The sequence below is a fragment of the Oncorhynchus gorbuscha genome, linkage group LG02, assembly GCF_021184085.1.
Source record: "Oncorhynchus gorbuscha isolate QuinsamMale2020 ecotype Even-year linkage group LG02, OgorEven_v1.0, whole genome shotgun sequence".
In the NCBI taxonomy this organism is placed as follows: domain Eukaryota; kingdom Metazoa; phylum Chordata; class Actinopteri; order Salmoniformes; family Salmonidae; genus Oncorhynchus; species Oncorhynchus gorbuscha.
In genome coordinates this window covers 13,277,445-13,303,276 of record NC_060174.1, presented here as the reverse complement: position 1 = coordinate 13,303,276, position 25,832 = coordinate 13,277,445, and the positions used below count along the sequence as shown (strand labels likewise).

Here is a 25,832-nt window from a genome sequence, read left to right as displayed (position 1 = left end):
ATAATAAATGATTTTTTCGTATTCAAAACCAGTCTTTCTTTCCCTTTGGTCATTGATCTAACCAGAGTATTAAGGCCTCAGTAAGACTCTGGCTGTAACCAATAGACAAGCCCTCCAACTGAACTTCTCACAATCTCAAATGGACTGACATTTCAGAAATATTGTTGCTTTTATGTGGAAACTGGTCATTTGCCTTGGAAATGGACAGTTGCAGTTGAATGCTAACATTGACATTTTAGTATACTCAAAGGCAGATCGACCAATGTTTTACCTAGTCAACTCAGGGATTCGAACCAGCAACCTTTACGGTTACTGGCCCCATGCTCTTAACCGCTAGTCTACCGGCCGCTAACGGTAAAGGTCAACAGATCAGCAGATAAGGCATATCCTTTTCCTTCTATTAAAGAGAGACGTGCTGTCCTATGGTACGAGTGTGATCCCGCTTTCCATTTTCACATCTATGAAAGAGAGAAGTGCTGTCCTATGGTACGAGTGTGATCCCGCTTTCCATTTTCACATCTATGAAAGAGAGAAGGGCTGTACTATGGTACGAGTGTGATCCCGCTTTCCATTTTCACTTCTATGAAAGAGAGAAGGGCTGTACTATACTATGGTACGAGTGTGATCCCGCTTTCCATTTTCACTTCTATGAAAGAGAGAAGGGCTGTACTATGGTACGAGTGTGATCCCGCTTTCCATTTTCACTTCTATGAAAGAGAGAAGGGCTGTACTATACTATGGTACGAGTGTTATCCCACTTTCCATTTTCACTTCTATGAAAGAGAGAAGGGCTGTACTATACTATGGTACGACTCCCATTCCTCTTTCTTTCAACTGTGTTTCACAAACCCAGCGATGCCCCGAACACCAGGAAATCACATCTTAGCTCTCTAATGTCATGCAGGGCCTGGAAGCTGGTACACATGTGAATGCAGGCTCCTGAAACTCAGCAGGTTAAGTGTTTCCATGAAGACTTGACTTGACTGTGTATTCTGGAGCCAAACTTACCCAAAGTAGTTCTATAGCAACAAGGGTACAAATCCATCATATAGTTCCTCATCGATCTACATAAAAAGAGCTAGGAATCATCCCAAATGGTACCCTATTCCCTTTGTAACTTTTTACCAAGGCTCATAGGGCTCTGGTCAAAAGTAGTGCACTACATAGGGAATAGGGTGCTATTTGGGATGCAACCCTAGCTGATGGGTCATTATGCTGGATGCCTCATTTAGTCATCATAGGAATGCTTTCTGTTATAGACGGTACCATACACAATCTGCCCCAAACTATGCAGGCCGGCGTGAGTACAAAATGGCTATTTGGAAACAATTTCTTGAGTCATTTACAGGACTACTTCCTCCCACCAATTTATCGGCTGAGCAAGCGATCGCGTCGGCAGCGCTCGCTCACTCAGCGCTCGTCCACTAACAGTCCTGCCTTAGTTAATCACTTCTGGTGTGTACTTAGTGTACGTCTCACCATCCATAAATCAAGTGCTGTGAGAGTTTTAGCTGAGGATAAGGGGGAAAGACGCAAAATAAAAACTAAGTACACAGTGTGTGAATTCATCTACATCCAGCATCGAGAAATGGAAAGGAGAAAATAAATCAGCTCCTATCTTTGATTCAAATTAGAGCCCCTATTCGCAACAGATGAGTCTGGCTGCTCAAAGGCGTCCTGCTTGGCTGTGGAAATGATATGTGTAAACTATGTAATGTGAATGTTTTAGGGAAGCTGTCTTTAATTTGGTACCCTGACGAAGTGCATGAGAAACCTGCCTCTCCTTAGCTGTCTCGTTGAATCATACGGATATCATTTCATCCATTTACGTTTGCTGTAGTTGCCACGGGGCATTTGGAAGTAGGCAGATTAAACGCACATGTTTCCCCGAGCCGCAGCCTGAGCACTCCACTCTAGCCTCCCTCCACCGAACAGATCCTGAAGTTGTGGCGCTTTTCCTCGCCGGTCAGTGGATAAAAAGGCATCTTGTGATAAACAAACACACTTTCAGCAGCTGTTTTTTTCCAGAATGGAACAATACTGAAAAGTAACCAGTATCATTGTTTTATTCTTGGTTGGTGGTGTGTTGGATTCCCAGATTTGTCACAGGAAATCAGTTAACTTTATTAGAAGCTTAGGCAATTACGGAACCTCGATGCATTAGCTAAAACCAATCAAAGCGGAAAACTGGTGGGCCTCGTTAAGGCCTGAAGTACCTATTGCTTTTACAAAAGGCCCTCTCAACATAAATTATAGTGGATGTCATACTAGTTAGCAGCCAAACGTTTTAATCTCATTAGTCAGAAGCTAAGAAGCCTCCCATTAGTCAGAAACTGAGAAGCCTCCCATTGGTCAGAATCTGAGAAGCTTCCCATTCCTCAGAAGCTGAGAAGCCTCCCATTCCTCAGAGGCTGAGAAGCCTCCCATTAGTCAGAAACTGAGAAGCCTCCCATTCCTCAGAAACTGAGAAGCCTCCCATTAGTCAGAAGCTGAGAAGCCTCCCATTAGTCAGAAACTGAGAAGCCTCCCATTAGTCAGAAGCTGAGAAGCATTCCATTAGTCAGAAACTGAGAAGCCTCCCATTAGTCAGAAGCTGAGAAGCCTCCCATTCCTCAGAAGCTGAGAAGCCTCCCATTCCTCAGAAGCTGAGAAGCCTCCCATTCCTCAGAAGCTGAGAAGCCTCCCATTAGTCAGAAGCTGAGAAGCCTTCCATTAGTCAGAAACTGAGAAGCCTCCCATTAGTCAGGTGTGCTCCCTCTCCGGCCTCTTGGTCAACAGGCTGCTTGTTATGGCTCACACCTGTCACCATCATCACTTCCCTGATTATCTTCCCTTTATATGACACTCCCTTTGGTTCCTTCCCCAGGCCTCATTGTTTCTATTTCATGTCTGTGTGCTGTTAGTGTTTCTTGTTTTTGCATTACGTTATGTTTATTTTACTAAAACACTCCCTGAACTTGCTCCCCAACTCTCAGCGCACATCGTTACAGAATGACACCTCTCCTAAGGGAAGCATCAAGGAGCGATTGTTATTTTCTTTGTTTCGGTGGGAAAGACGTCGGGTTCGGGAGCCGCTACAGGCTCGCATGCCTCAGACAGATCGCCAGGCTCCCCTACCTCCGCCGGTTCGTCAGGCTCTCATGCTTCAGCCAGATCGCCAGGCTACCCTGCTACAGCCAGCTCGTCGGGCTTTCATGCTTTCACCGTATCGCCAGGCTCACCTGCTTTCACCGTATCGCCAGGCTCACCTGCTTCCACCAGTTTGCCAGGCTCTCATGCCTCAGACAGATTGCCTCAGCCGGATCACCAGGCTACCCTGCTACAGCCAGCTCATCGGGCTTTCATGCCTTCACCAGATCGCCAGGCTCCCCTTCTTCCACCGGCTCGTCAAGCTCTCATGCCTCAGCCAGATCGCCAGGCTCCCCTTCTTCCACTGGCTCGTCAAGCTCTCATGCCTCAGCCAGATCGCCAGGCTCCCCTTCTTCCTGTCTGTCACTCCCTTTGGTTCCTTCCCCAGGCGTCATTGTTTCTGTTTCCTGTCTGTGTACTGTTCGTGTTTTCTTGTTTTGTATTATGTTCTGTTTATATGATTAAAACACTCTCTGAACTGTCTCTCAGTGCACATTGTTACTGAAGCTAAGAAGCCTCCAGTCAAACGGGTGGTGGTGGTGAGAGCAGGCCAGAAACAGGACAGTGTCCTGGTGTTCTAAGCTAAACAGGAGGATTCCCCCATGTCAGCAGCAACACCGAAGACTATAGCTGTAGAGAATATAACTTTAGAAAGTTATTCCTCACAACAAGCTAATTGAGGTGAGGCCTTTGCTTACATGACCTCGGACCTAGTGAACCTCTTGAGAAAACTCTTTGTTTAATCTCTTTCTCCCTCTCTATTTCTCCACCTCTTTCTCAAGGATTTCTATCAGAATCCTGTCTGAGATGTTGTCAGCGGCAGCTTTTTTCATCTCCAACGCGGCGCAATAAACGGGCAGTTTGTTTCGATCCTCTCCAGCATATTCAGCTAGGCTCTTTCTAATGCGCTCTCTTTTGGAGGTTACCGATACACTGTGGCCATTTAGGTGGCCAACTGTTTGGGCTACTCTCTGCCAGTCAGGAGTCATTTCCCATGAAGGCCTCAGGTGCGCTGCAACTCCACAGCCCAGTTCTCTGGGCCCATAAGATGTCTGCTGTGATTGACTGCCGGCCCCTCAGCCATGTCAGAACCCCCCGTCACCCCAATGTTTACAGAGCTGCCCAAGCAGTCCTGTGGGATGGTGTCAAATGTGGCTCAGGCCCTGCTCACTCGCTCCCTTCGTGTGCTTATCGAGCCTGTTTACCTTAGAACCAACCATTCAGAGAGGAAAGCCAAACATGTTTAAAGCAATTAATGTGATTAGCGTCTAAACTGTTTTCACAAATAATAATATCAAAGGTGTGTTCAGGAGAAGCTGAAGCTCTGGTTTCCACACCTCGGCTGGCTCCAGGCCTCCCCACCCATACCTCCCTCCTTGTCCTCCTATTTTACTTCTATGCTCATCCATTTTTCTAAAAAATAAATAAAATGATTCGTTATTTATTTTCGCTCCTTATAAAATAGCTCTGAAAGCTCTCACACAACAAAAAAGTATGCTATACATCTTCAACCCAAGTCAGTCTTGCTTTAGCCAGAGAAGACGTTGCTTTTGCCAACGTCTTCTCAGCAAGCTACTAGACCATGCACAGTAAATGCTTTGAGTCAGTAAACCAATGTCTTGTGAATAATGTGCCCATGCCCAGCGGTGGTAGTAGGGGCCTCTGGTACTGCACTATGTAGGAAATAGGCTGCCATTTGGGACACTGTGCGCTAATAGCCGTCTCTACACGATTATCACACCTTTCTCCAGAGACCCATAACTTTAATTTAGCCTTCAATTCGTATTACGCTTAAGAAAGCGATAAAAGACTGATTATGTCCCGTCTACATAAATACATACATTTGGCCCGTCAATAAGGGCTGTATTTGTTTTTAAACTCAATCGTTCGGACCCCATATTTCAAGAGTCAGCATGGTACATATCTGTCAGGACTGGCATGCCAGTATAGACGGCTTCTTCTCTGGGATTTGATTAAAACTCCACCTCCTCTTTTCAGTCCTACACATTGTGATGACCCTGCCTCTAGAATAATACAGTTCCAGTTTCTATTGTGTCTGACACTTTTAGATGTTTTCCAAGCCCTCAGGTCAAGGGGGCCTGAGCAGGCACACTTCTCTGCCCTGTGTTGATGCAGCAGGGTGGGCTGGGCATCATGGACCACCCATCTCCTGACATGGTGAAATGTAGTGTGCACTACATGTACACTATACCGTACACTACATACCAGATCGTGTGACATTGGTTCTCTGTTTCTGTGGGAAATGTTTCCTTTCCCACTCTCCATTGCGATTGACTGCCACACTGTGTATGTTTGTGTGTGTGTGTGTGTGTGTGTGTTCATGTGTGTCCCTTCATATGTGACATAGAAGATCCTCAAGCACTTACAAACGATCCTGCTATCCAAACATCAACATACAAGACCAGAAGATTCCTTGGTCTCATCTGACTCACAGAGTCATCAGCACAGAAGCTCTAAGCATCCCCATAGAGACTCATGTTTCTGTTGTGATAAGTGGACTGCTTAAAGCGCTTACACATAGACACACACACACACAAACCAGGCCATTCGACCCACCTCTACATGGCAGGCTTAGGTTTCTCCCTTATTAAATGGATCAGGGCCTGTGAGTAGAGAGCCCTGCCTGTCCTAGCTGTGAATATGGTGTCCTGTCTGTCCTAGCTGTGAATATGGGGCCTGTCTGCCCTAGCTGTGAATAGAGGATCCTGTCTGTCCTAGCTGTGAATAGAGGATCATGTCTGTCCTAGCTGTGAATAGAGGATCCTGTCTGTCCTAGCTGTGAATAGAGGATCATGTCTGTCCTAGCTGTGAATAGAGGATCCTGTCTGTCCTAGCTGTGAATAGAGGAACCTGTCTGTCCTAGCTGTGAATATGGGGCCTGTCTGCCCTAGCTGTGAATAGAGGATCCTGTCTGTCCTAGCTGTGAATAGAGGATCATGTCTGTCCTAGCTGTGAATAGAGGATCCTGTCTGTCCTAGCTGTGAATAGAGGAACCTGTCTGTACTAGCTGTGAATATGGTGTCCTGTCTTTCCTAGATGTGAATAGAGAATCTTGTCTGTCCTAGATGTGAATAGAGGATCCTGTCTGTCCTAGATGTGAATAGAGGGCCCTGCCTGCCCTAGCTGTGAATATGGTGTCCTGTCTGTCCTAGATGTGAATAGAGGATCCTGTCTGTCCTAGATGTGAATATAGAGTCCTGTCTTTCCTAGCTGTGAATATGGTGCCCTGTCTGTCCTAGATGTGAGTGAATATAAGTCCGTTTAGCATTTCGTAGCTTCCACACATAGTCTACAAGCCACTGACGCAGACCTTTGGAACATCTACATTTTAAGAAATCAAATAAATCCCATGTAATATAGCCTACACCTTCACCATGTATTTATTTTAGACAGGTCCAAAGAAGCATGATATGAAGAAAATGTAGTCTATTTCAGAAGAACAGAATAGCATACTCTGAGTTGTCCTTATGTGAGGTCCTTATGTGGCTATGCCAAATGGCTGTGGGCTACACTAGTTCATTTAGCAGAAAAGATTTGCTTAGAATTCTGTGGCATTATTTTATATTATTTAATAGTATGAAGAATATGATTGAACAAAGCTGAATAAAATAGAAAGGATATTTTCTCCAAATGATTTGAGGGAGTGTGCACATGCTGTTATTCTGTGTTGAGAGGTTAATAAAGAAATAGGTGCTCCTATATACTTAGTACATTTTATTTAACTTTTATTTAACTAGGCTAGTCAGTTAAGAACAAATTCTCCCCCCCCCCCATGGGACTCCAATCATGGCCGGGTGTGATACAGTGATTTAAAGATATTATTTTAACTTTCGTTGTTCTACAAACGTTGGGCTATATGTTTGAATTTTTTATATATTGTAAGGCTGCATGATGCGACTCTAATGATGATTTGAAAAAAGTCCTTTGACTTGCACAGGCTGTACACACTTCATCAGTCTCTCATTCACAATTTGACAAGCACTTGATAATGCCTCAAATTTTACAGCAGCATCCCCTTTGTTACCGTAATGCACCCTAAAAAAACATTTTGCGGCCAGTGGCCGTTGTGCCCTTTGCCTGGAGTGTTGCGTTGTGCCCTTGGCCTGGAGTGTTGCGTTGTGCCCTTCTCCCTGAGTGCTACAGGCTTCGAAGCGCATCTCACTCTCATGGCTCTCCATCTGGTGATAGAGTCTTTCTCACAGGCTACAAGTGAAGACATCAGGGGACGCAACTGTTCGCATCCTTATCCAATTCCAAGGTGCATATTGAAGATATTGGAAGAACTGTACACATTTACTTTTCGTCAGCCAACAAGACGAGTCGGCCTAAAAAACAGCAGAAGCACTAGCCTCTGTCAATCTACTATCCCCCATGCTACAAAAGTCGACCTATTCTATTCTGTGCAAGAAATAAATATTCCAAACATAGTCTGGGACAGTTGTGGAATGCAATAGATCCCAAATTAATACAACCACTAGCATCCAACATTTGGGGGGGGGGGGTGTTGCTGACACAACAGATGTTTAGCTTAAAATGTTAATATACTATTAGGCTTTTTCTTCACATTACCAGCGCAGCAATGCGCACATAGCATATATCACTAGCCACTTTAAACAATGCTACCTTATATAATGTTACTTACCCTACATTATTCATCTCATATGCATATGTATATACTGTACTCTACATCATCGACTGCATCCTTATGTAACACATGTATCACTAGCCACTTTAACTATGCCACTTTGTTTACTTTGTCTACACACTCATCTCATATGTATATACTGTACTCGATACCATCTACTGTATGCTGCTCTGTACCATCACTCATTCATATATCCTTATGTACATGTTCCTTATCCCCTTATACTGTGTATAAGACAGTAGTTTTGGAATTGTTAGTTAGATTACTTGTTGGTTATCACTGCATTGTCGGAACTAGAAGCACAAGCATTTCGCTACACTCGCATTAACATCTGCTAACCATGTGTATGTGACAAATAAAATTTGATTTGATAGCAGTACATTAAGCACGGAAGTTCCATTAGCAGGAAGTGACTGCAAATGTGATTATGCATGTAATGTTTTAATTATAAAGGTGCATTTTTATGGTGAAAATTATCTTCCCGAATTTGAAACTTAATGTGCATAATTTTTTGAAGTTATTTGGCCACTTTAGTTGTGATACAAACCTTATCAAAACCTATCGCCACATAGCACTCACTTCTGTCATCATGAAGTGATTTTAGAGGCTGTTTAATGATCATATCATCTCTACCTTACCTGACACTCTAGACCCACTTCAATTTTCATACCGCCCCAATAGATCCATAGATGATGCAATCGCAATCTCACTGTACACTGCCCTATCCCATATGGACAAGAGGAATACCTATGTAAGAATGCTGTTCATTGACTATAGCTCAGCCTTCAACACCATAGTATCCTCCAAACGCATCATTAAGCTTGGGGCCCTGGCTATGAACCCCGCCCTGTGCAACTGGGTCCTGGACTTCCTGATGGGCCGCCCCCAGGTGGTGAAGGTAGGAAACAACACTTCTACTTTGCTGATTCTCAACACAGGGGCCCCACAAGGGTGTGTGCTTATCCCCCTCCTGTACTGCCTGTTCACCCATGACTGCTTGGCCACGCATGCCTTCAACTCAATCATCAGGTTTGCAGACAACACAACAGTTGTAGGCCTGATTACCAACAATAATCAGACGTCCTACAGGGGAGGAGGTGAGGGCGGAGTGGTGTCAGGAAAATAACCTCTCCCTCAACATCAACAAAACGAAGGAGCTGATCGTGGACGTCAGGAAAAAGCAGAGAGCGCACGCAACTATCCACATCGACGGGACCGCAGTGGAGAAGGTGAAAAACGTAAAGCTCCTCAGCATACACATCACTGATGATCTGAAATGGTCCACCCACACAGACAGTTTTCTGAAAAAGGCGCAACATCAGGAAGCTTAAGAAATTTGTCTTGGCCCGTAAGACCCTCACGAACCTTTACAGATGCACAATTGAGAGCATCTTGTCTGGCTGCCCAACGCATCACAGAGGGCACACTGCCTGCCCTCCAGGACACCTACAGCACCCGATGTCACAGGAAGTCCAAAAAGATCATCAAGGATATCAACCACCCGAGCCACGGCCTGTTTACCCTGCTATCATCCAGAAAGTTAGGTCAGTACAGGTGCATCAAAGCTGGGAGAAGAGACTGACAAACAGCTTCCATCTTAAGACCATCAGAATGTTAAGTAGCCATCACTAGCCGACTACCACCTGGTTACTCAACCCTGCACCTTAGAGGTTGCTGCGCTATACACATTGCTAGTCAAATGTCTGGACACACCCACTCATTCACCCACTAATTTTCATTGTAGAAAAATAGTGAAATAACACATGGAATCAAAAAAGTTTGAAACAAATCAAAATATATTTCATATTTGAGATTCTTTAAAGTATCCACACTTTGCATTGATGACAGCTTTGCGCAAGCTTGGCATTCTCTCAAACAGCTTCATGAGGTGGTCACCTGGAATGCATTTCAATTAACAGGTGTTCCTTGTTAAAAGTTAATTTGTGGAATTTCTTTCCCTTTCTATGCGTTTGAGCCAATCAGGTGTTGTGACAAGATAGGGGTGGTACATAGAAGATAGCCCTATTTGGTAAAATAACAAGTCCATATTATGTCAAGAAAAGCTCAAAAAAGCAAAGACAAATGACAGTCCATCATTACTTTAAGACATGAAATCAGTCAATCTGGAAAATGTCAAGACCATTGAAAGTTTCTTCAAGTGCAGTCGCAAAAAACATCAAGCCCTATGATGAAACTGGTTCTCATGAGGACCACCATAGAAAAGGAAGACCCGAGAGTTACCTCTGCTGCAGAGGATAAGTTCATTCGAGTTAACTGCACCTCAGATTGTAGCCCAAATAAATGCTTCACTGAGTTCAAGTAACAGACACATCTTAACATCTACTGTTCAGAGGAGACTGCATGAATCAGGCCTTCATGGTCGAATTGCTGCAAAGAAACCACTACTAAAGTACACCAATAAGATTAAGAGATGTTTTTGGGCCAAGAAACATGCGCAATGGACATTAGACCGGTGGAAATCTGTCCTTTGGTCTGATTAATCCAAATTTGAGAATTTTGGTTCCAACCGCCGTGTCTTTGTGAGACACAGAGTAGGTGAATGGATGATCTCCAGAAGGAGAGTGATGGAGTGCTGCATCAGATGACCTGGCCTCCACAATCCCCCGACCTCAACCAAATTCAGATGGTTTGGGATGAGTCGGACCGCAGAGTGAAGGAAAAGCAGCCAACAAGTGCTCAGCATATGTGGGAACCCCTTCAAGACTGTTGGAAAAGCATTCCAGGTGAAGCTGATTGAGAGAATGTCAAGAGTGTGCAAAGCTGTCATCAAGGCAAAGGTGGCTACTTTGAAGAATCTCAACTATAAAATATATTTGGATTTGTTTAACACTTTTTTGGGTACAACATGATTCAATATGTGTTATTTCATAGTTTTGATGTCTTCACTATTCCTTTACGATGTAGAAAATAGTAAAAAATAAAGACCCTTGAATGAGTAGGTGTGGCCAAACTTTTGACTGGTACTGTACATAGAATCACTGGTCATTTTAATAATGGAACACTAGTCAATTTAATAGTGCTTACATACTGCTTTACTCATTTCATATTTATTTACTGTACTCAATTCTACTGTATTTAAAGTCAATGCCAATCCGACATTTCCCATCCTAATATTTAACTCTATTCTTTTACTTTAGATTTGTGTGTATTGTTATGAATTGTTAGATATTATTGCACTGTTCGAGCTAGGAACACACGCCTTTCACTACACATGCAATAACATCTGCTAAATATGTGTATGTGACCAATAACATTTGATTTGATTTGAAAACATATAGGGCTATGGGTTAGGCTACATGAGGTGTGCGACTATGATTCGAAAAGGTGCAAAAAATAGTCTGTTTCTTATGCTGGGCAGCATTCACACGTGATAATATATCATTCACAAATTAGAGGCTAATATTGTCCCCATCAGACTATTGTTGATTTAATCTTGTCTTTACCATATACTAAATAATAAATGTGTGAATTTTTATTTATTTAGAATGGACCATTATCATGCACCTGTCTCGAAACTGGGGCAGGGGAAAATGTCATCTATGCACTTAAATAGTGAATGGAGGATGCTTTTCCCGTGGTTCATTTGCATGCCAACCAGGTAGACTATACTCCTGTTGTAAAGGTACACAATGTGCTTAATATTAGAAAAGTTGAGAAATAAATATAGTAGGCCTAATCTATAGAAAGCTCATGGTCTCCTCCTCTTTTTAGTAGAGGCCATCACATAGCCTATAGAAATGGAACACAACATGAGCTCATGGGCTCTAATGAAGTGTTTGAGTAGATTTTCGATTACCTTTTGCATTGATGTCAGAGTGATTAGAAGGACAATAGAGTGCTGAGTACCAGGCAGTTAGCAAGTTTGGGAGGCTACTAATGACCATCAGCAGCATCAGAGCTTGGAGAAGCCTAATTACCATGACTAAACAGTCACATAGAATTTGACTGCCTTCATGACTTGTGACATCCGGTGTGGCGGTAATACGGTTACCTCAACAGCCCTAGCTGTAAGTGAATAGAGGGACCTGACTATCCTAGCTGTGAATAGAGGGCCCTGTCTGTCCTAGCTGTGAATAGAGGTCCCTTTCTTTCCTAGCTGTGAATATACTGTAGGGCCCTGTCTGTCCTAGCTGTGAGTGAATAGAAGGGCCCATGTAAGAACGTTGAGCCCAGATCAGGACTGAAGTCCCATTAGAAGAATGGTGTCTCTCTCCTTGGGTGTAACCCAACACTCCCCAACCTTCCCCAGTGCACGTGCACACACATACATGCACACACAGTGTGTGTGTGTGTGTGTGTGTGTGTGTGTGTGTGTGTGTGTGTGTGTGTGTGTGTGTGTGTGTGTGTGTGTGTGTGTGTGTGTGTGTGTGTGTGTGTGTGTGTGTGTGTGTGTGTGTGTGTGTGTGTGTACTGTGTGTGTGTGTGTAACAGGTACTTTTACTCACCCCTAATCGGGTAGGTGGGGCCGGCAGAGGTTTAGGCGGGGTCAGTAGAGCCCTACTGTTTACTCAGATTGAGTAATAGGTTAGGGTTAGGGTCCGGGCAGAGCCCTCAGCTAAGGTAACAGGTACCTGTACTACTGTTTACTGTACTCTAATGTACTGTACTACTGTTTACTGTACTGTACTACTGTTTACTGTACTATAATGTACTGTACTACTGTTTACTGTACTGTACTACTGTTTACTGTACTGTACTACTGTTTACTGTACTATAATGTACTGTACTGTACTACTGTTTACTGTACTGTACTACTGTTTACTGTACTATAATGTACTGTACTGTACCACTGTTTACTGTACTGTACCACTGTTTACTGTACTGCACTGTAATGTACCACTGTTTACTGTACTGTACTGTTCCACTGTTTACTGTACTGTACCACTGTTTACTGTACTGTTCCACTGTTTTCTGTACTGTACTGTACCACTGTTTACTGTACTATAATGTACTGTACCATTGTTTACTGTACTGTACCACTGTTTACTGTACTGCACTGTACTGTTCCACTGTTTACTGTACTGTACCACTGTTTTATGTACTGTACCACTGTTTACTGTACTGCACTGTACTGTACCACTGTTTACTGTACTATATTGTACTGTACCACTGTTTACTGTACTATAATGTACTGTACCACTGTTTACTGTACTGTACCACTGTTTTATGTACTGTACTGTACCACTGTTTACTGTACTATAATGTACTGTTCCACTGTTTACTGTACTGTACCACTGTTTTATGTACTGTACTGTACCACTGTTTACTGTACTGTACCACTGTTTACTGTACTGCACTGTACTGTACCACTGTTTACTGTACTGTACCACTGTTTTATGTACTGTACTGTACCACTGTTTACTATACTGTACTACTGTTTACTGTACTGTTCTACTGTTTACTGTACTACTGTTTACTGTGCTGTTCTACTGGATAGGATAAGTAATCCTTCTCACCCCCCCCCCCCTTTAAGATTTAGATGCACTATTGTAAAGTGACTGTTCCACTGGATGTCATAAGGTGAATGCACCAATTTGTAAGTCGCTCTGGATAAGAGCGTCTGCTAAATGACTTAAATGTAAATGTTAACTGTACTGTTCTACTGTTTACTGTACTACTGTTTACTGTACTGTTATACTGTTTACTGTACTGTTCTACTGTTTACTGTACTATACCACTGTTTACTGTACTGTACTGTTCTACTGTTTACTATACTGTGCTACTGTTTACTGTACTGTTCTACTGTTTACTGTACTACTGTTTACTGTACTGTACTGTACTGTACTGTGTTGTATTGTATTTATTATGGATTCCCATTAGCTGCTGCCAAAGCAGCAGCTACTCTTCCTGGGGTTCAGCAAATTTAAGGCCGTTTATACAATTTTAAAACATTACAATACATTCACAGATTTCACAACACACTGTGTGCCCTCAGGCCCCTACTCCACCACTACCACATATCTACAGTACTAAATACAAATACGTGTGTGTGTGTGTGTGTGTGTGTGTGTGTGTGTGTGTGTGTGTGTGTGTGTGTGTGTGTGTGTGTGTGTGTGTGTGTGTGTGTGTGTGTGTGTGTGTGTGTGTGTGTGTGTGTGTGTGTGTGTGTGTGTGTGTGTGTGTGTGTGTGTGTGTGTGTGTGCGCATGTGTCTGTGCCAATGTTTGTGAGGCTTCACAGTCCCCACTGTTCCATAAGGTGTTTTTATCTGTTTTTTAAAATCAAATTTTACTGCTTGTGTCAGTTACTTGATGTGGAATAGAGTTCCATGTAGTCATGGCTCTATGTAGTACTGTGTACTCCCATAGTCTGTTCTGGACTTGGGGACTGTTAAGAAACCTCCAGTGGCATGTCTGTACCATGGTTTACTGTACTGTAATGGACTGCTGTTTACTATACTGTACCACAGTTTATTGTCCTGTACCACAGTTTACTGTACTTCTGTTTACTGAACTATAATGTACTGTACTGTACCACTGTTTACTGTACCACTGTTTACTGTGCTGTACTGTACTGTACTACTGTTTACTGTACTGTACCACTGTTTACTGTACTATAATGTACTGTACCACTGTTTACTGTACTATAATGTACTGTACCACTGTTTACTGTACTATAATGTACTGTACCACTGTTTACTGTACTATATTGTACTGTACCACTGTTTACTGTACTATAATGTACTGTACCACTGTTTACTGAACGGTACTGTACTACTGTTTACTGTACTATAATGTACTGTACCACTGTTTACTGAACTGTACTGTACTACTGTTTACTGTACTGTACCACTGTTTACTGTACTATAATGTACTGTACCACTTTTTACTGTACCACTGTTTACTGTACTGTACTACTGTTTACTGTACCACTGTTTACTGTACTATAATGTACTGTACCACTGTTTACTGTACCACTGTTTACTGTACTGTACTACTGTTTACTGTACTGTACTGTACCACTGTTTACTGTACTATAATGTACTGTACCACTGTTTACTGTACTGTACTACTGTTTACTGTACTGTACTGTACCACTGTTTACTGTACTATATTGTACTGTACCACTGTTTACTGTACTATAATGTACTGTACCACTGTTTACTGTACTATAATGTACTGTACCACTGTTTACTGAACGGTACTGTACCACTGTTTACTGTACTATAATGTACTGTACCACTGTTTACTGAACGGTACTGTACCACTGTTTACTGTACTATAATGTACTGTACCACTGTTTACTGAACGGTACTGTACCACTGTTTACTGTACTATAATGTACTGTACCACTGTTTACTGAACGGTACTGTACCACTGTTTACTGTACTATAAAGTACTGTACCACTGTTTACTGAACGGTACTGTACCACTGTTTACTGTACTATAATGTACTGTACCACTGTTTACTGAACGGTACTGTACCACTGTTTACTGTACTATAATGTACTGTACCACTGTTTACTGAACGGTACTGTACCACTGTTTACTGTACTATAATGTACTGTACCACTGTTTACTGAACTGTACTGTACTACTGTTTACTGTACTGTACCACTGTTTACTGTACTATAATGTACTGTACCACTTTTTACTGTACCACTGTTTACTGTACTGTACTACTGTTTACTGTACCACTGTTTACTGTACTATAATGTACTGTACCACTGTTTACTGTACCACGGTTTACTGTACTGTACTACTGTTTACTGTACTGTACTGTACCACTGTTTACTGTACTATAATGTACTGTACCACTGTTTACTGTACTGTACCACTGTTTACTGTACTATAATGTACTGTACCACTGTTTACTGTACTGTACCACTGTTTACTGTACTACTGTTTACTGTACTATAATGTACTGTACCACTGTTTACTGTACTGTGCCACTGTTTACTGAACTATAATGTACTGTACCACTGTTTACTGAACTGTACTGTACTACTGTTTACTGTACTGTACCACTGTTTACTGTACTATAATGTACTGTACCACTTTTTACTGTACCACTGTTTACTGTACTGTACTACTGTTTACTGTACCACTGTTTACTGTACTATAATGTACTGTACCACTGTTTACTGTACCACTGTTTACTGTACTGTACTACTGTTTACTGTACTGTACTGTACCACTGTTTACTGTACTATAATGTACTGTACCACTGTTTACTGAACGGTACTGTACCACTGTTTACTGTACTATAATGTACTGTACCACTGTTTACTGAACGGTACTGTACCACTGTTTACTGTACCACTGTTTACTGTACTATAATGTACTGTACCACTGTTTACTGTACCACTGTTTACTGTACTGTACTACTGTTTACTGTACTGTACTGTACCACTGTTTACTGTACTATAATGTACTGTACCACTGTTTACTGTACTGTACCACTGTTTACTGTACTACTGTTTACTGTACTATAATGTACTGTACCACTGTTTACTGTACTGTGCCACTGTTTACTGAACTATAATGTACTGTACCACTGTTTACTGAACTGTACTGTACTACTGTTTACTGTACTGTACCACTGTTTACTGTACTATAATGTACTGTACCACTGTTTACTGTACTGTACTACTGTTTACTGTACCACTGTTTACTGTACTATAATGTACTGTACCACTGTTTACTGTACCACTGTTTACTGTACTGTACTACTGTTTACTGTACTGTACTACTGTTTACTGTACTATAATGTACTGTACCACTGTTTACTGTACTGTACCACTGTTTACTGTACTATAATGTACTGCACCACTGTTTACTGTACTGTACCACTGTTTACTGTACTACTGTTTACTGTACTATAATGTACTGTACCACTGTTTACTGTACTGTGCCACTGTTTACTGAACTATAATGTACTGTACCACTGTTTACTGAACTGTACTGTACTACTGTTTACTGTACTGTACCACTGTTTACTGTACTGTAATGTACTGTACCACTGTTTACTGTACCACTGTTTACTGTACTGTACTACTGTTTACTGTACTGTACTGTACCACTGTTTACTGTACTATAATGTACTGTACCACTGTTTACTGTACCACTGTTTACTGTACTATAATGTACTGTACCACTGTTTGCTGTACTGTACCACTGTTTACTGTACTATAATGTACTGTACCACTGTTTACTGTACTGTACTGTTTACTGTACTGTACTACTGTTTACTGTACTGTACTGTACCACTGTTTACTGTACTATAATGTACTGTACCACTGTTTACTGTACTGTACCACTGTTTACTGTACTATAATGTACTGTACCACTGTTTACTGTACTATAATGTACTGTACCACTGTTTACTGTACTATAATGTACTGTACCACTGTTTACTGTACTGTACCACTGTTTACTGAACTATAATGTACTGTACCACTGTTTACTGTACTATAATGTACTGTACCACTGTTTACTGTACTATAATGTACTGTACCACTGTTTACTGTACTATATTGTACTGTACCACTGTTTACTGTACTATAATGTACTGTACCACTGTTTACTGAACGGTACTGTACTACTGTTTACTGTACTATAATGTACTGTACCACTGTTTACTGAACTGTACTGTACTACTGTTTACTGTACTGTACCACTGTTTACTGTACTATAATGTACTGTACCACTTTTTACTGTACCACTGTTTACTGTACTGTACTACTGTTTACTGTACCACTGTTTACTGTACTATAATGTACTGTACCACTGTTTACTGTACCACTGTTTACTGTACTGTACTACTGTTTACTGTACTGTACTGTACCACTGTTTACTGTACTATAATGTACTGTACCACTGTTTACTGTACTGTACTACTGTTTACTGTACTGTACTGTACCACTGTTTACTGTACTATATTGTACTGTACCACTGTTTACTGTACTATAATGTACTGTACCACTGTTTACTGTACTATAATGTACTGTACCACTGTTTACTGAACGGTACTGTACCACTGTTTACTGTACTATAATGTACTGTACCACTGTTTACTGAACGGTACTGTACCACTGTTTACTGTACTATAATGTACTGTACCACTGTTTACTGAACGGTACTGTACCACTGTTTACTGTACTATAATGTACTGTACCACTGTTTACTGAACGGTACTGTACCACTGTTTACTGTACTATAAAGTACTGTACCACTGTTTACTGAACGGTACTGTACCACTGTTTACTGTACTATAATGTACTGTACCACTGTTTACTGAACGGTACTGTACCACTGTTTACTGTACTATAATGTACTGTACCACTGTTTACTGAACGGTACTGTACCACTGTTTACTGTACTATAATGTACTGTACCACTGTTTACTGAACTGTACTGTACTACTGTTTACTGTACTGTACCACTGTTTACTGTACTATAATGTACTGTACCACTTTTTACTGTACCACTGTTTACTGTACTGTACTACTGTTTACTGTACCACTGTTTACTGTACTATAATGTACTGTACCACTGTTTACTGTACCACGGTTTACTGTACTGTACTACTGTTTACTGTACTGTACTGTACCACTGTTTACTGTACTATAATGTACTGTACCACTGTTTACTGTACTGTACCACTGTTTACTGTACTATAATGTACTGTACCACTGTTTACTGTACTGTACCACTGTTTACTGTACTACTGTTTACTGTACTATAATGTACTGTACCACTGTTTACTGTACTGTGCCACTGTTTACTGAACTATAATGTACTGTACCACTGTTTACTGAACTGTACTGTACTACTGTTTACTGTACTGTACCACTGTTTACTGTACTATAATGTACTGTACCACTTTTTACTGTACCACTGTTTACTGTACTGTACTACTGTTTACTGTACCACTGTTTACTGTACTATAATGTACTGTACCACTGTTTACTGTACTGTACTACTGTTTACTGTACTGTACTGTACCACTGTTTACTGTACTATAATGTACTGTACCACTGTTTACTGAACGGTACTGTACCACTGTTTACTGTACTATAATGTACTGTACCACTGTTTACTGAACGGTACTGTACCACTGTTTACTGTACCACTGTTTACTGTACTATAATGTACTGTACCACTGTTTACTGTACCACTGTTTACTGTACTGTACTACTGTTTACTGTACTGTACTGTACCACTGTTTACTGTACTATAATGTACTGTACCACTGTTTACTGTACTGTACCACTGTTTACTGTACTACTGTTTACTGTACTATAATGTACTGTACCACTGTTTACTGTACTGTGCCACTGTTTACTGAACTATAATGTACTGTACCACTGTTTACTGAACTGTACTGTACTACTGTTTACTGTACTGTACCACTGTTTACTGTACTATAATGTACTGTACCACTGTTTACTGTACTGTACTACTGTTTACTGTACCACTGTTTACTGTACTATAATGTACTGTACCACTGTTTACTGTACCACTGTTTACTGTACTGTACTACTGTTTACTGTACTGTACTACTGTTTACTGTACTATAATGTACTGTACCACTGTTTACTGTACTGTACCACTGTTTACTGTACTATAATGTACTGCACCACTGTTTACTGTACTGTACCACTGTTTACTGTACTACTGTTTACTGTACTATAATGTACTGTACCACTGTTTACTGTACTGTGCCACTGTTTACTGAACTATAATGTACTGTACCACTGTTTACTGAACTGTACTGTACTACTGTTTACTGTACTGTACCACTGTTTACTGTACTGTAATGTACCACTGTTTACTGTACCACTGTTTACTGTACTGTACTGTACCACTGTTTACTGTACTATAATGTACTGTACCACTGTTTACTGTACCACTGTTTACTGTACTATAATGTACTGTACCACTGTTTGCTGTACTGTACCACTGTTTACTGTACTATAATGTACTGTACCACTGTTTACTGTACTGTACTGTTTACTGTACTGTACTACTGTTTACTGTACTGTACTGTACCACTGTTTACTGTACTATAATGTACTGTACCACTGTTTACTGTACTGTACCACTGTTTACTGTACTATAATGTACTGTACCACTGTTTACTGTACTATAATGTACTGTACCACTGTTTACTGTACTATAATGTACTGTACCACTGTTTACTGTACTGTACCACTGTTTACTGTACTATAATGTACTGTACCACTGTTTACTGTACTGTACTTTACTACTGTTTACTGTACTGTACTACTGTACTATACCGCCTTCATCTCATATTGATCTACTTTTCTTCGTCATCAGGTGAATGCACCAATTTGTGGATAAGAGCGTCTGCTAAATGACTTAAATGTAAATGTAAATGTCTCATCCTCTCTCCTCTCTCCCTCTCACTCTGTATCTTTCTCTCTGTGTTTTCCTGCTTGTGTGTGTGTGTGTGTGTGTGTGTGTGTGTGTGTGTGTGTGTGTGTGTGTGTGTGTGTGTGTGTGTGTGTGTGTGTGTGTGTGTGTGTGTGTGTGTGTGTGTGTGTGTGTGTGTGTGTGTGTGTGTGTGTGTGTGTGTGTGCATGTTCTCGTGTGTGTGTCTATCCATCTATCCTCTCCTAACAGTTTGAGGGCTGCAACAAGGCCTTTTCCCGCCTGGAGAACCTAAAGATCCATCTACGGAGCCACACGGGGGAGAAGCCCTACCTGTGCCAGCACCCCGGCTGCCAGAAAGCTTTCAGCAACTCCAGCGACCGGGCCAAGCACCAGCGCACTCACCTAGACACGGTCAGCACACATGGAGACAGTCTCCACTGGTTCTACTCTCCTCTACTCCCACGGCCTCTCTGCTGGCGATCATAGATCATGTCTATTAGAAAGGGTTAGAGTCATGGTTCTATCCAGTCATGAACACTTACAGGTGCCCTAAAAGAAGTGGAATGGGGTGATGTTGATGTTTGAACTCTTTAAAAAAATATGTATTTTACCTTTATTTAACTTGGCAAGTCAGTTAAGAACAAATTCTTATTTACAAAGACGGCCTCCCAAAAGGCAAAAGGCCTCCTGCGGGGACGTGGGCCTGGGATTAAAAATATCAAATCAAGTAAAAATATGGGACAAAACACACATCATATGACAAGAGACACCACAACACTACATAAAGAGAGACCTAAGACAACAACATAGCATGACAGCAACACATGAAAACACAGCATAATAGCAACACAACATCACAACAACATCGTAGCAACACAACATTGCAGCAGCACAACATGGTAACAGCACAAAACTTGGTACAAACATTATTGGGCATAAACAACAGCACAAAGGGCAAGAGGTGATCTGGTTTGTTATAGAAGTGCCGAGCACCACATGTCCAACCCTGGTTAGAGTGTATGTTGAGGCATCCGTAGAGTAGTATCAAACTTTTTGGTTTAGGATATTTGATGCTGCTACTCACATCATTGGAAGAATTGTACACATTAAAGCGTTAGTGCCTATTACCAAGCTTAAATGCCCGTTTCCATCTCTTGACAGTATCAGTTCTACTTGCACATTCATCTTATGCACATCTATATCTCCAGTGTTTAGTTGCTATATTGCAATTATTTCGCAACTATGGTCTACTTATTGCCTTACCTTCCTTATCCTACCTCATTTGCACACACTGTATATATACTTTTTCTATTGTATTATTGACTGTATGTTTGTTTATTCCATGTGTAACAAAGTTGTTGTTTGTGTCGCACTGCTTTGCTTTATCTTGGCCAGGTCGCAGTTGTAAATGAGAACTTGTTCTCAGCTAGCCCTTCTGGTTAAATAAAGGTGAAATAAAAATACAAAATGATTGAAACCTGAGTCAGTGAGTTACACGCCATTCTCAATCACCTCACACTCCTTCCCTCCGGTGGCATGACAGAACAACTGGGAGCTCGGGGGAAAAAAACGATTTGTTTTGAACGGTCATCCAACTCAGAATTCCAAATTGGAAATCAGGCCTCTTTCTAGAGCTCCGACTTTCCGACCTTAAGATCACTGACGTTATGATTTGACCTCGTTTTTTCCCGAGTTCCCAGTTGTTCTGAACGCGGCATTAGTTTGACGCGAGTCACGGTAAGTCAAATAACCAGCCGTTAGTTTAGACTGGAGTGTTCTGCCTCAGACTTGTCTCTCTGCTACAGAGGGGAAAGCAATGGCTGTGTATAAAGGAAAGGAACGCCTGAGTCAGCCACTACTCACTTGCCCTGTCTGTCACTCCTCCAACGTCTTACTGTATCAGAATCCACAGGCCTCAGCCAGCCTTGAGCCACCCAGCCTCACTACCTTATGTATGTATACACACTGCCAATTACACAGCCATCCCAGAAGCTGATGGCCGCGCATTAGCGCCCTGCCGAGAGTCTAATTTCGCCGCCTGCCACCCTGCCAAACGCACTTTAGTGAAAAAATAATGTTCAACTGTAATGATATTTATACTAGACAGGAGTTTTCTTGTTTTTTTTTCTCTCTCGCTCTTTTCTCCACTTGTGGGTCTGTGTTGGGGCAGCGTTGCGTAGGAATAACAAACAGGACGGAGATTAGTGGTGCTGAGAGCGGCTTGGAATAACGTGTATTTACCGAAAAAAGCGAGGTACGAACTGAGAGCTAATAAAGAGGCGTATCGCCTTTCACTTTAAAGGCTGCCTTATATTCCACTGTACAGAGAGAGAGAAAACAAGGGGAAAATCTCTATCAAGGGGCTACATGCAGTATTTTCTTTGCTAATATTGTGTGTAGATGAGGACATGTAATGACACTGCTGTAGTGATGTTGCTTTGGTGATCACGTTTAGTGCCCCTCACATCTTTTGGTGCAGTTTGCACTAACTTTACTAGACCTTTATAAACCTTATAAAGAATGTCATCTTTAGAGCACTGAAATGCTGCTTTATATTTGGTTTCTTGTAGTAGGCTACTTCAAAAATGGAGAAAAACTTAACTCCTTCGAATTGTCTCTTCTCTCTCTTTCTTATTCCTTCTATTGCCTTCAATTTCTTCAGTTACTCTGTGTATTCTCAGCTGAAAGGTAGGAGTCTATGTTTGCTTTCTTATTTCATCAGATTTCATTCCTGTTGTGTCTGCATTTTTGTTCTTGATTTTTTTTCTCCGTATTATTTAGCAAAATAATCAAATGCCTAATGCATACATGTTCTTGTGGTTTTATATGAATCAATATAGCAATGTTGGGTTTCTTTGACTCGTGGTTGTGGGTTTCATTGCGCTGTTATTATAGAATAAATAGTTGCTTTGAATCATATACTTATCATGTACTTATCATATATTTGTCATGTTCTATAGAAACCGTACGCATGTCAGATCCCTGGCTGCACCAAACGCTACACAGACCCCAGCTCTCTACGCAAACACGTCAAGATCCACTCCGCCAAAGAGCAACATGTGCATAGAAAGGTAGGCCTTCCATTTACGGATCAACATATTTACAGCTGTTGCATACCTGTTGCATACCTGTTGCATACCTGTTGCAAAAAAGCCGGGAAGAGATTTTTGATGTGCGGATTCTATGGCACAGGGCTGAACTGATACAAAACTGATACACAAAACAACGCTGAATTCAAAACTTTTGAGTTTTTAAATTTAAATTACTATAGAAGATTATTGCAAAAAAAAAAATAGAATGTTATGTATATATGGGGGATACAACTATCACAGCTCTGCAGATTTTGCTGTGAAGAGACAGAATCATTCGATCACTTGTTTTGATAGACGGGAGGGGTTGAAGGTTGCTGAAGGGTGGAATAAAAGAAAATAATAATAATAAAGAGATGACGAATGTACAATCACCATGTCTGTGTACCATGTCTGTAAAAGGTATACTGTATGCTATGTATTAGCTGGAAGTAGAAGCTTAAGTATTGTTGTTCATTAGTTTTCTCCAATTACCTGATGGGGGTAGTGTTCCATATATATATACAAAAATATATATATATATATATACAAACAATTACATTGATAGAACCCACCGTCTATCTGCAAAATTAAAGCTGATCTACTTCCTAAAACTAAAATACTAAATATAAAGAAATAAAAAGACACCCAGAGAGAGTGAGCGAAAATCTAAAAAGCTACCCATATATCATACCAGTGGAGACCCAAGTCGGAGGAAGGGCTCATTGTAATGGCGTGAAAGGAATTAATGAATTGGCATACCATTCCAGCCATTACTTTGGGCCATCCTCCTTTTAACAGCATCCACTGTCTTACACTATACATATTATGACCAGGAACTGAAAGCATGTTATACTCTTATGGATCTTGTCAGGCCACATGCATCACAAATGTATAGTTGCCATGGCACCCTGGTAGCAGCCTAAGCAGAGAGCTCCAATATATATGTACATTTAGTTATTAAGTGTTTTTAATGGCTGTTTTAAATCCGCTATTTTGTTTTTGATAACAATGAGTTGTTATTACATACCTGTTGGTTTTAACCCACAGATGTATAGATTGACTGGCAGGTCAACTCTTTTTGGCATGGCTACCTAGCGAGCTGGCTAATGTTTTTGTTTAAATGATGCATCTGGACACAGTACCAGCTTTTCATTTCACCTGGCTGCTGGTACCTGATCTTCTGAGAACATCATTTGATGAGTCACCTGAAGCTTGAGATGAATGGGAGATACATCAGAGGAATGCAGTGCTGAGGCAGAAGACCTGTAGTGAGGACGACTGGCTGCTACTTTGAACTGTGTGTGGTGAGCTACACGCCTCAGGCTGGTTCCCAGAGTAGCCCACAACAAGATCGTCACCAGACATTTTAATCAACCATCTCCCTGACCACCTTCCTATGATCAAGCCACGAACTCTCCCTCTCCATCTTTGGAGGATGCATGCACTCAAAGACTTGGCCACTATTGGTTGAGCTAGCGAGTTATAGCTAGGCTTCTCACGATGATGTATTGGTTGCGCTAGCTCGCTATAGCTAGGCTTCTCATGATGATGTATTGGTTGTGCTAGCTAGCTATAGCTAGGCTTCTCATGATGATGTATTGGTTGCGCTAGCTAGCTATAGCTAGGCTACTCATGATGATGTATTGGTTGCGCTAGCTAGCTATAGCTAGGCTACTCATGATGATGTATTGGTTGCGCTAGCTAGCTATAGCTAGGCTACTCATGATGATGTATTGGTTGCGCTAGCTAGCTATAGCTAGGCTACTCATGATGATGTATTGGTTGAGCTAGCGAGCTATAGCTAGGCTTCTCATGATGATGTATTGGTTGCGCTAGCTAGCTATAGCTAGGCTACTCATGATGATGTATTGCTATTTATTATTATTATTATACTGAACAAAACCATATACACAACATGTGGTCCCACGTTTCATGAGCTTAAATAAAAGATCCCAGAAATGTTCCATACACACAAAAACATATTTCCCAAAAAGGTTTACATCCCTGTTGGTGAGCATTTCTCCTTTGCCAACATAATCCAGGTGTAGCATATCAAGAAGCTGATTAAACAGCATGATCATTGCACAGGTGCACCTTGTGCTCGGGATTATGAAAGGCCACTAAAATGTGCAGTTTTGTCACTCAACACATTGCCACAGATGCAATTGGCATGCTGACTGCAGGAATATCCACTAGAGCTATTGCCAGATAATATAAAGTTCATTTCTCTACCAGAAGCCGCCTCCACTGTCACGACTTTCGCCGAAGTCGGGCACTCTCCTTGTTTGGTCAGCGTTCTGCATTTGTTTTGTCTTGGTTTTCCGCACACCTGGTTCACATTCCCTCATCTGACTAAATGTATATTACCCTCTGTTCCCCCCATGTGTGTGGAATTGTTTGTTTGTTACGTGTGGTTCGCATCAGGCTGGTTTGCGCCGGGTATGTGTTTGACCCTTATGTTTTGTTTATTGTACCGTTTGTGTACTTTGGGCATTATCGCTGTTTTCCTTGGGCATGAATAAAGTGCGCCTGTTATCACCCATCTCTGCTCTCCTGCACCTAACTCACCTTCAACCAGTTGCGCACCTCGTGACAGAATTCCACACCC

The 25,832-nt window shown here is 41.4% G+C and overlaps 1 protein-coding gene across 1 annotated transcript in view; it reads left to right on the top strand.

Moving 5' to 3' along the window:
* LOC123997403 (zinc finger protein GLIS1-like) overlaps positions 1–25,832 on the top strand; it is a 172,608-nt gene that overhangs the window by 101,232 nt on the left and 45,544 nt on the right. Inside the window, exons 5-6 of the mRNA XM_046301596.1 lie at positions 20,403–20,564; positions 23,114–23,224. Of these exons, the coding sequence (XP_046157552.1) occupies positions 20,403–20,564; positions 23,114–23,224 (273 nt within the window). The remainder of the gene's footprint in view (positions 1–20,402; positions 20,565–23,113; positions 23,225–25,832) is intronic.